Source organism: Orycteropus afer, unplaced genomic scaffold, assembly GCF_000298275.1.
Source record: "Orycteropus afer afer isolate SDZICR_OR568_19922 unplaced genomic scaffold, OryAfe1.0 scaffold00387, whole genome shotgun sequence".
Classification (NCBI taxonomy): domain Eukaryota; kingdom Metazoa; phylum Chordata; class Mammalia; order Tubulidentata; family Orycteropodidae; genus Orycteropus; species Orycteropus afer.
In genome coordinates, this window is record NW_006921974.1 from 2,305,487 (window position 1) to 2,317,827 (window position 12,341).

Sequence of the window (12,341 nt, forward strand, 5' to 3'; positions counted from 1 at the left end):
ACCCTAGGTTGGGTGTTCTGCATGTAAGTCTTTCCACTGTTGGGCTGAGAGCCAATCCTTGGGAGTGGGTCCTATCCCAGGCCCAAAGTGCATCCCAAGGCCATAGTCTTAGGGGTACCACCAGACTCTATCCAACTGGTCGTTGTTGTGTTTTTGAATTTTGTTCCACATTTTTCCTGCCACTCTATCCAGTATCTCCAGTTTTGATTCTTTCCCAAGTGGTTGGCTTGGTAGCTGAGCACCATCTAGTTCTTCTGGTCTCCGGGTAGTCTGTGAGTTTCTTGGTGGCTGGCCCTGTGTCTGTTGGCTCTAGAGGCTGAGTGACTAGCAGAGTGTTGACCAGTACTGAGTCTAGTACATGGTGGAGTCTCATCAAGAGTTTGATATAATTAATTGACACAGTCAGTTTCAGAGCCAGAGCCTGGCAGCCTAGTGCAGTGAAAACACCCAGATTTAAGAGTCAGGAAACATAGTTTTTGGTCCCAGTTCTGCCTTTAACTAGCCATGTGAGTTTGGGCAAGTCACCTTACCTCTCTGGACCTTGGTTTCCTCATCTGTAAAATGAGAGTATAGCACAAGGTGTTCCTAAGTCACTCCAGTTCCAAATGTCTCTCTAGCTCACCAGAGCTGCATCATCCACCTCAAGCAGCTCTGTGCCAAGCTAACTGCCCACAGTTTGATGGTTCTGTTTTTGTTTTTTATTTTTAAACTTCTCCCAGAGATGGGGAAGGGAGGGTGATGCATCACTGGAGACAACTTTCATCCAATAGGAACCATTCAGAAGGCAGTGGGAATTAACCTGACCATGTTTGCAGTTTACAGGAGACGTATGAAGCCAAAAGGAATGAGTTCCTAGGGGAGCTCCAGAAAAAAGAAGAGGAGATGAGGCAGATGTTCGTCCAGAGAGTCAAAGAGAAAGAAGCAGAGCTGAAAGAGGCAGAGAAAGAGGTAAATGAAAGCTCGGTGCCAGGTTGGAAGGGAAAGGAAGCTGAACTTGGGCATGGCAGGGGTTTTTGCCTTAGAGAGTAGCCGGTGGAGCCTTGCAGGCTCTGGGCAGGGATGGGCAGGGCATGTGTAGTCCTCCTCTGGCTGGCACAGATTGGGCTGTGAAACTAGGTCTCATCTTCTTACTCTCCAAAGCTGGAATGTGTTCTCATTCTGTGTGATTCAGCTATTTCAAGCTGTGCTGTCCAATTAGGTAGCCACTAACTAAATGTGACTATTGAAATTTAAATTTGGGAGTCCCTGGGTGGTGCCAACAATTAAGCAATTAGCTGCTAACCAAAAGGTTGAAGGTTCAAATCTACCCAGGGGTCCCGCAGAAGAAAGGCCTGGCAATCCAAAAAATCCACACACACACCCAAAAAATCTATTGCCATCAAGTCTATTCTGATGCACGGTGACCCCATGTGTTCAGAATAGAACTGCTCCATAGTGTTTTCTTGGTTGCTATTAGTTCAAATTGACTGATGGCTCCTAACAACAGCAACAGTCCTCTAATTGGTCGCCTTGCCTCTAGAGTCTCCCCTACCAATTCTCCCAGTGCTGCCAGATTCATTGGCCTAAGGGTACGGTTTTGGTCACGCCTGCAACTGCTTGGGAGAGCCTCTACCATGAAGAAGGAAAGTCCTTACTGACTTACAAGTCTCTTCCACCTTTAATCTGCTGTGACTCTCCAGGGTTATCACCAAAGCCTGTGGCAAAAATAGTTTATTTCAGATTCACTTTTCAAAAGAAAAATGTCACTTACCACTTTTAGGAAGGGAGGGGTCAAGGGATTGTCAACAAATAAGTCAAATGAACAAAAGCATCTGGTAGACAGAGCTTCTACCTAGCCACTGGAAGTGACTAGTAGAAAAGCTGGTTTATATCCAAGTTCTGTCACCCACCATATCTTACTAAGTGACAGTCCCAAATACCTATAGAACCTGGAGAAGCAACTTTCTTCATGGTGCCCTGCAAGTGCTACAGAATGCTGAATTCTCTCCTGAATCCTCAGAAGAAAGTGAGATTATGCATTCAGGGTAGTTTATCGCACTCTGGTTGGTCACTGCCCATACTTCTTGCTCTTGATCCACTATGATATGCCAGAACATTCTCGCTGTTCTTCATTGGGACCTGATCTTATTCGGGACTAGTTAAGCCTCCCTGTGGTCAAAGCTGAGATCTCCACAGTCATTCCATTTTATAAAATCTTTTTATCTCCTTCTGTCTCCAAGTTCAAAATTTTTCTTTGACCAACATTAGCTTTGCTGAAGTTTTCTCTGCAATCCATGGAGAACCTCCCTGCTTGCAGGGACTAAGAAAAGGCAAGGGACTGCTTTCATATTGAGAGGTCCCATGATACAATCCTCTAAAGATTGGGGTTGCCACTTCCTAGCTGATTTGACATTAGGCATATTCCTTAACTACTCCGACCCTCTGTTTTCTCATACAATAGAGATTGCAGCCCTGCCAGCCCCCCACCCCCACCCCACCCCACCCCCCGGGCTCTGCTGGGCTGAGGGCTGCTTACCAGCTCACTCTCCCCAAACTCCCTCTGCTTCCCCACTAGCTGCACGAGAAGTTCGACCGCCTGAAGAAGCTACACCAGGATGAGAAGAAGAAGCTGGAAGACAAGAAGAAATCCCTGGATGATGAAGTGAATGCTTTCAAACAGAGAAAGACGGCCGCTGAGCTGCTCCAGTCCCAGGGTTCTCAGGCTGGAGGGTCACAGACTCTGAAAAGAGACAAAGAGAAGAAAAAGTAAGTGGTAGGCTAGGCCGGGATGGTGGCTGCTTTCTCTCCCTGCTTGTCCCCTCAGGGCAGGGCTGGAGGCTGAGAGGGCTGTGGGTAGGTGAGCCTAGGGGCTGTTTGACCAGTTTGGGCACCTATATTTGGTCTCAGTGTTCCCAGGGGGCCTTTGGAGGTTGTTGGGGAGCTGAGAGTAGGGGTAGAATGTGGCCTCAGAGGCCCAGCTACTCTGAGAAAAGCCCTGCCTACAAACTTAAGGTAGGAAGTAAAGGGAGGGAAAGGAGAGGAAAAGCAAAAGGAAAGTGAGAGAATAGAAGGGGAGAAACAATGAGAGCTGCAAAGCTGTACTAGAGGGAGGACAAAAAGAAGGGCAGATGGAGGGATGGAAGAAAGACAGCCTATAGAAGAGACTTTGGGGCACACCCTCTCTCCCCGAGAGGCTGGAGCTGATCTGGCTTCCGGGCCTGCTTCTTGATAGGCCTATATCAGAGGCATGGTCTGGAACACATTCCTGTGTTCCAGCCTCACCCTGTCTCCATTTTCACTAGCTGCAGGCACTAGAGCTTAACTGCTGCTGCCGAAGCTGCAGGCTACAGCCCAGGCCCGATTTCCCATCCTTCCTGGTTGTTTCTTCATTCCTGGCCTGGGGTACCAAGAACTTAGTGGAGAAGCTCAGGTGTCTGTGTTCTCTGAGTGCCCCATCCTCCATCTGGGGAGTGATTTAAAAATCAACCTCTGTCAGTCAACCCTATCTCGTGGTATTTGGTAAGGCAGGATAGCATGGGCAACCAGTTACCAACCACAGGGGGCAAAAATCCTGACCCAGTCTCAGTCTTTGCTTGGTGAAGTTACCCACTCCTCATCCCAGAATCAGAGAAGGGAAAAACATTTCTCATGGGGCCTGTACAATGTCAAGAAAGTGTCCAGTGGTCCCCTTGCATTCTTTAGCTGTTTGTGCACTGTGCCTTAAAGAGCCCCCAGGTGGAGTGTTTAACAACATCCTTACTAAAGGGGCCTGAGGCTCTGAAAGATGTCCATGGTCATTGCCTCCTATTTTTGCCACTTGTTCCTTTGATTTAACTCGAATATTTGGCCAAAGGAAAACACATCTCCTTTCCTGGGGCCCTGGCTTTATCACTTAGAAATAAAACAGTGACTTTTGTACAACAGTAAACTTTTATATTTGAAGGTCCTCAGTTTTGCAATCCAATTATCCTTTATTCAACATTTGAACATTTTCACCAATTTGCCCAGAGATTTTTGTTACAGAATCATGTGTAAAAAGGATATGACAAAATGTCTATATATGACAATCACTGACGTATTAACTCTTTTGGTCGAATCTGATGGATGAAGTGCAACTGCCCCCGCCCCCAGAAAAAAATCTCTTTGGACACACTATACATTTTAAGGTCTGTCATGGTGTATTAGGAATGGATTCCTATTTGAATGATCCTAAAAAATCTAAATTTTTCCCACAGTTCTAACCTGCTGCCTCCACAGTCCTGTGATATTTGTTAACTCAGTTCCTGGGACAGTTTTACTGCTTTCAGGAATTAGATTAGTCTCTTCTGACTCCATTGACACTAAACTGTAACTATTCCCTATTCAGCTGTTCAGGGAAAGTTCCTCAGAGACCCCCAGGATTTCCCCCTAGTTGCTTCAGATTTACCAACACCCAAGCAGAAGGCCTTATGTAGGGAGGCATTTCTCTCCAGTCACTGTGGGTGATGGTGCCCTTTTCCAGTTCTTTGAGATAGCTGAAACCTTGCTGGCATGTAGTACCTCACATCAGCAATAAGGGCCTAACAAGATACCCTGTCCTCTTCCATACTTCCAAATGTATAAGTGGCCCCAACTCTGGACTTCTTACATAATTTCATGAATAGTCAGTTAACTTCTGGAAGTCCCACTATGAGACTTTTGCCACTCTACTCCTATGGTGATGGTGCTGGGTTTTGAGGATAGAGGTGGTGGTAATAGTGCTTCTTCTTGAGAGATGGTGGTTGGATCCAATAGAGCCACTCATTCAGAATTTCATTTAGTGGTCCTTAAAGAGATTAAGAAAGAGTACTAGTGTTTCAGGGGGACCTACAACCCCATCCTTCCCTCTTCTCCTCCCCACTCCTCCTAATCTTCTCCTTTGACCTCTAACTCCTCATTGTTCATGTCATCTCATAACAATTGATTTCTCCTCATGCTCACTCCATCATCATCAGCTCTTAATGTTTTACAGTTAACTCTGCTGTTTGCTGCATGCTGCATGAGCTCCAGGGTCCTGGTAAGCTTTATTAACTCTAAATAGAACTGGCAGTGGCATCTAGAACACATTCCCTCAAGTCCCCACAACACACACACATACTTACACACAAGCACATCTCTAATCATAAAATAAGCTGTTTCATTGGTCTAGCTGGTTTCCTCTTGTGACTTACAACATGAAGAAATCGTCTGGTGTGGTTTCAAGTGTGCATGTGGAATGCTTGCTTGCCTGATTAAAATGGGAGAGTTTTCAGACTTCTGCTGCTAGAACAGCTGGGTATCATAGATGGAACCTGCAATCAATATTTGAGGTTACCATTTTGGCAATTTTTTTTTTTCTTATAGGGCCCCTAATCCTTAATTATTACTTTCAAAATTAACTCAGCTGTAGTGATGAGGGAAACTTCTTGCTCACAAGCCATGTCCTAATGCCACAGTCAGCATTGACTCCCAGGTTTGCGAATGTCCACAGCTAATGGAAACTTGCTTCTCTGTTTCCCTCTCATGGCTGTTTCTTATCTAAGGGGTTTAAGTTCTTAAATTTCCTTTGGCTATGTACCCAAAAAAATAATAATAAAAGTGGAAGAAAATGAAGAGACCCTAGATATTATAGGAAATTTCTTACATATAATTCTACAAGTACCAAGTTCATGAAAACCTCTGATAAGGAGGTAAGCAGGTAACCTTTGATAAGAAGGATTCCTGAGGTGCTATGCCAACAGAAGTCAAAAACAAAACAAAACAACACAATCTCTGGCTTCATATAACTTATAGGGAACTGAATTGTCCCTGGGTGACACAAACAGTTAGTGCTCAACTACTAACCTAAAGATTATGGTTCAAACCCACCCATAGGAACCTTGAAAGAAAGGCTGGTTGAACTGCTTCTGGAAGGTCACAGCTATGACTCTATGGAGCAGTTCCATTCTGCACACATAGGGTTGCCATGAGTCAGGAACAATTAGACAGGAATGGTTTTGTGTTTGGATTTTTTTTTGGGGGGGGGGTGTTGTATCTACTCTACTAGTTAAGTCCATGGGTGGTGTCAATGTTTAAAGGTTGGTACTTTGAATTCACTCAGAAGTGCCTGAGAAGAAAGGCCTGATAATATGCATCTAAAATGTCACAGCCATGAAAACCCTATGCAGCTCTACTCTACAATATATGAGGTTGCCATGAGTCAGGTTATTGTTTTTTAATCTGCTCTACTAGACTCAGATAGTGGATGAGGAAGGAATAGAAATATTTTTATTTAAAATCATTATGTTTATTATTTTTTTTAAAAAAAACCTTTATGATGTAGACTTTCAAGCATGCACAGAAGGAGAGAGGAGGGTATAATGAGGCCTAGTATATCCACACTTCAGGCTCCAAACACCCATCAGCATGTGGGCAATCCTCTTTCACCTATTACCTCCAACCTAATGAATTATTAGTATTTTTTTTTCTTTTTGTGTTGTCATTCAGCTCATGGGCCTGTCCATTGTTTGGCTAAGAGTTAAGCCACAGGAGTGAGTTCAATTCCAGGCCACAGGAATGATTAGAGGCCATAGTCAGAGTTTCACCAGTCTCTATCCAACCAGTAAGCCTAGTGTTTTTTATGTTTTCTAATTTTGTTCCACGTTTTTTTCTCCCACTCTATTCATGATCTCCAGTGGAGATCCCTTTCCGAGTGGTTTGCATTGGTAGCTGGGCACCATCTAGTTCTTCAGGTCTCAGGGTCATGTAGGTTGATGTGCCCATGGTCCATTAGTTCTTTGAACTAATTTTTTCCATGTGTCTTTTATTTTTTTCACTCTTCTTTGCTCCAGATAAGGAGAGACCAATAGTTGCCACTTAGATAGCTACTTGTAAGCTTTTAAGACCCCAGTCACTACTCAATGAAGTAGGATGTAGAAAAATATTTTTATGTACTATTTTGTGCCAGTTGAGCTTAATGTCCCACAATAACCATGGTCCCGAGCCAGCAAGCCCAGTGACTCACAACCTCAAGGTGCTTAGTTGTGGCTGAGAAGGTATCCTAACTTTGTCCCCTGTTAGCTTTATATTGCGTATGGACATTTTAATAGCACATACAAATAGGTATGTAGGAAGATCATCTGCCAAGCTTATGTATGGTTATAGGTATATTCCAAATGAATTCCTAAAGCAAAACCCACATCACTTCATCTGTAAATAGTTTAGCATGTACCTCTAAGAGGTAATGATTCTTAAAAAAGAAAATATAACCACAGTGCTCCCATTATCACACCTACAAACATAACAATCATTCCTTAACATCATAAACTTTCTAGTCAGTGTCAAAGTGCACTGGTTGTCTCATAAATTTTGTTTTTCCTTTTACATTTGATTTGTTTGGATACAAAATCTCAAACTAAACTTACTACCATCAAGTTGATTCCAACTCATAGCGACCCCCACTGGGCTTCTGAGACTGTAAATATTTTTTATTGTTTAAATTTTTATTGTGATTTGGGTGAAGGTTTATACAGTAAGCAGTTTATATATATTTTGTTGCATGACATTAACTGCAATTCCCCACAGTGCAACAGCTCTCTGCCCACTTCCTCCCCATAGTTACCTCTTCCCTGTGTCCTTCTCTCCCATGCACTTCCCTTCATAAGCTGTCTCCTTGTGCAAACACTGCCCTTCTGTTCTCCCATGATTGATCACTCCAAGTAGTGTATCTATCTGATGTAAATGTTCAACCCATATGCCTGTCTATTATTTGGCTGCAGCCACAGGAGTGAGTTCAATTCCAGACCTGAAGGGCCATAGTCTCTGGGGTCTCACCAAGCTCTAGCAAACCAGAAAAACTGTTTTTTTTTTTTTTTTTTTTTATGATTTTGAGTTTTGTTCCACCTTGCTCTCCCGCACTATGAGGCTGTAAATCTTAATGGAAGTAGATTGCCCTGTCTTCCTTCCATGGAGCAGCTGGTGGGTTTGAACCACTGACCTTCTGGTTAGCAGCCAAATGCCTTATCCACTACATCACCAGAGCTCCTTTTGTTTGGATCAGGGAATATAAAATATTGAAAAGAATTCTCCCCTCTCACCAATGTAGTTTATGATCTCCAAACAGTTTGCTGCAGCTACTGCACTGGGGACTTTGGGCAGGCAGCAAAACATCTTACTTTCAAGCAGATCTTGAAGAGGAAATCAGTTGAGCCTTCTGAAACAAAAAGTCCATGAAACTGGGCCAAACGAAACAATCTGAAGGAACAATGACATGATTTACTGTTTAGCTTAAAGGAAGATCTTTTTTCTGGTTGGTTTGAATTTGAACAGCAAATTTCCACGGAAGAAGATGATCAATTCTTAAAGTATCTTGTTCACCACTGTAGTCTCAGTGTGTAGTGCAGCATCTGACACACAGTAGGAGCTCAATTCCTGCTTATTTTCTTTGTTCACCCATTTTCAATGAGAGCAGGGAAGCGATATCCTGGTAAGTTTCACTGCATATGGTTTGACCTACTGTTATTCAGCCTTCCCTCAGTAAACCGTTATTAGCAGCCATTACTAAAATGAATTCTGGCAAAACTATCATTGAAGCCATACTTTACACATGGGAGGCAATTGATAAACAGCTGGAGCAGCCAACCCCAACCAATGAAATTGGCTTTTCCTAGCAGGTTTCTCCGCAGCAGACCACAAACACGACTCCAGACCAAATAGGAGAAGGAGGCCGTGGCTTCCTTGAATCAGAAAGCAGCAAAAGTAACCCACCCACCTCCCCAGAGCCTTCAGTCCAAAGGGAGAATCACAAAGGCCACCTAGAAGGCAGGCAGAGTGAGGCTTACTGTTGTTCATTGACTTTAACATTGCTTGAGGTACTACTTGTAGGTGTCTGCAATTGTAAAAAGTTCCTTTTTGACCAGTACACAGTTGTGGATACTATACCTCAATGGTCTTCGGGGGCGTGCACAGCATATGTACAATATATGTTCTTGTTGGGTGCCATCGAGTCGATTGTGACTCTTAGCAACACCAGTGACGAGTAGAACTGCCCCATGGGGTTTTCTTGGTTATAATCTGTACAGAAGCAGATGGCCAGAACTTTGTACTGTAGAGCCACTGGGTGGGTTCTAATGGCCAACCTTTCAGTTGGCAGCCAAACGCTTAACTGTTGCACCACCAGGGTATACACATAACCAGATTATATCAGTCTAACCATGAAGCCCAGAACATAAGCCATTGCTGTGTGTTTTTTAGCATGCTCTTTTCCTAGGAAGTAGATAAATGATAAAATAGGAGGTAAACATTCATATAACATTTTAACACCTTCAAAGCATTTTTCCATAAGATGTCTGTCTCATTTTATCCTAACAACAGCCCAGTGAGGTAGAGAAGGAAGGCCCTCTCTTCAGTTAAGACAAGTAAATAGAATATCAGGGGCTTCCTAAGGATCCCAGTTGAGCAGAACTGGAATATTGATGCAGAACTTTAATGCCTGGTATAAATTGCCATTCAACTGACTTTGTGTTTGTGTGGGTGTCCCCAAAGTGTACGTATGTATGTGTATGTATGGGGCTGTGGGTGTAGTCACTTTGGGGAAGTGACTGTATAAAAGCACTCACGGAAGTGTTATCTATGTGCTTTTAACTGAAAACAAACTAAGCCAAACCAATTGCTGTGGAGTTGATTTTGATGCACGGCGGCCCCATGTGTCAGAGTAGAACTGTGCTCCACAGGGTTTTCAATGGCTAATTTTTCAGAAGTACATTGACAGGCCTTTCTTCCAAGGCACATTTAGGTGGATTCAAACAGTTAGCACCTTGAGTGCATTAACCATTTGTACCACCCGGGGATGTGCTTTTAACTGTCTCTCTGCCCAAAATATCTAGTAGTCTATCTAGTGGGATGAATGTATTTTTCAACTAACAAACAGGGGCTTAAATCCGCAAGCAAGGCCTTCTCAGGGACACTGGTATTATGGAAAGAGTACTATTAAACAGCCAAGGGACTTAGGCTCTGACTATGTCTGTGACTCTGTCTTTGAGACCACGGACAAATCAGTTGACACCTCTGTTTCTCACTTTCCTCGGATGTCCAATGGGGATTGATACTGCTTGCCATATTTATGTCACAGGGATGCAGTTTAAATGGAATTAAATTCAAAGTGTTATATGAACACAAAATGTGTTTCCGAAGCTCAAGTTTTTAGGTAATTGTGCTCTGCTCTGGACCCTAGGGCAGCATCTAGGGACCATCCCCAGACACTTCTCAAACAGGTCTTGCCCCTGGGGTATCAGTTAACCAACCAGGACTGCTCTATAGGCTACCTGAGGTGAACCCTCAAATACCCAGTTTTTCCTATTGAACAAGGAAATGCAGTGGCTGAGAGCCTGGCGCTCTATCCAGTGGCCTGAGGCCATCTGGTGACTTGCTAAAGGTATTTCTGCACAGGAGTACCTGGGAGGTGCAAATGGTTTACTGAAAGGTCTACTCTGACACACATGGAGTTGCCATGACTAGGAATTGACTCCATGTCAACTGGTTCTGTAGTAAAAAAGAGATAGAAAGTGTTTTTGTGGTTGTTGATCATTGTTATGCTAGCTATTAGCACTACCGCTGCCATTCAGGGATGTGTGTGGGTGTATGAGCGAGAAGGAATGTTCCCAGGAGCCAGTGCAATAAGATCTTAAGACCATCAAACATAGCTATATTCTAATTTATCTATTCGTCATCATGACTTAAACAATTTTCTTCTTCTTTTTTTTTTTTTTTTTTGGTACATTAATCCATCCATTCGTTAACCCAACTTCTCTTTTCATTTTCAGTTTGGGCTTCCTGTAGACGCCCTTCCCCTGCGCAACAGAGCTGGGCCTCCCCTTTTCTAATTCCCTTTTAACACAGTTGGGGAGGCATACATCCCGTGCCCGCCCCCACTTCCTGTCAAGGTTCATAGAAGCCTGAGAGTCTGAGGATGGTGTCTGGCCTCTGGTCAAGAAGCCAGCAGTCACATGGCTTGGAGATGCACCCCCCATCCCAGTCCTGTTCCCAGCACCCCCAGCCAACCATCCCTTGCTTTGCCAGACTGTAACATGTTCAGGGGTCCCACCAGCTTCCCTGCTCGAACTCTGATTGCTGCTTGTTTCTCATGGATTTGCATCCACCATGGCTGGGTAATCACTTATCAGCACGGCTTCCCCCCTCAGTTTCCTGTACCCCAGTCACTGGTCTTCCCTGATACCCCGACCCCAGGTGCCACAGCCCCTTCTTGAGTCTACCCAAAATGGCCTGATGAACTACTTCTGAAAAATCAGACATTGAAACTCCTGTGGAGCACAGTTCTACTCTGACACACATGAGGTCGCCAGGGGTCGGAGTGGACTCCATGTCGACTAAGAGCTCCCCCAAAGGAGACCCTCTAGTGCCTCTTCCTTCAGGCCCTTTCCAGCTTCGATTCATTCAAACTGGCCCTCAAGTTTTGTTCAAAATCCAGATGAATTTACTTATACCCAGCCTTTCTACTAAAACACAACTGCTGGAGAAAATTCCATACATCTCTCCTCTCTTTAACTCTGGGTACTCCATGGATGCAGAAGGGAGAATAAACCTGAATGTTATTACCAGCCTAGTGTCTTGAATTATAGACTTATAGAATTCTTCTGAGAGGTTCCAGAAACTCCTCTGCACTTTCCAATAGGTCGCCACCCCGTCCCAGCTAGGTTGGGCCAATACCAAGTATGGGAGCTCTGGTAGCACAGTGCCTAAGGCATTTGACTGTTAACCAGAAAGCTGGAGGTTCAAACCCAACAGCCACTCCATGGAAGGAAGACTGGGCAATCTATTTCCATAGAGAGGCTGCCTCGGAAACCCAAGGAGAGGTCACTATGAGTGGGGACAGACTCAAGGGAAGTAAGTTTGATTTTGGTTTTGGTAATACCATGGATAATAATCCCACTTCATAACCTGAAACTGAGTGGGCAAAGACTTCATTGTTTTTGGGTTTGCTGTCATGAGTCCTCCAGTCTCTATTTATATGGTCAATGTGAAGATGATTTTTTGATATGCATTTTGCACATGTCCCCTAATAAAAAGAGGGGTGGTGGTAGAAAAGAGATGTTATACTTGAAAAAATTCTGAACTTTATCTCCAGTCCAAGGATTTGATACTTAAAAAATATTCCAGCCCTCATTTTGATAAAAGGTCCCATCTATAGGTGCAGTTGGGAACCCTTGTGAAGTAGCCAGCCCTCCATTGTCAGGGCCAATAGGGGCAGTGGCCTTTGGTGTTTGGCCAGTGACAAAGTGAGAGCTAGAGGTGCCCTGGCAACAATCTGTGGCTAACACGCCGTCTCTCTGCCCTTCCTTTGCAGTAACCCATGGCTGTGTACTGAATAG

The 12,341-nt window shown here is 44.0% G+C and overlaps 1 protein-coding gene across 1 annotated transcript in view; it reads left to right on the plus strand.

The window, feature by feature from the left end:
* The window catches only part of SEPTIN6 (septin 6), a 63,592-nt gene extending 51,251 nt beyond the window's left edge, over positions 1–12,341 (plus strand). The window contains exons 8-10 of the mRNA XM_042782608.1: positions 816–948; positions 2,555–2,745; positions 12,317–12,341. Of these exons, the coding sequence (XP_042638542.1) occupies positions 816–948; positions 2,555–2,745; positions 12,317–12,341 (349 nt within the window). The remainder of the gene's footprint in view (positions 1–815; positions 949–2,554; positions 2,746–12,316) is intronic.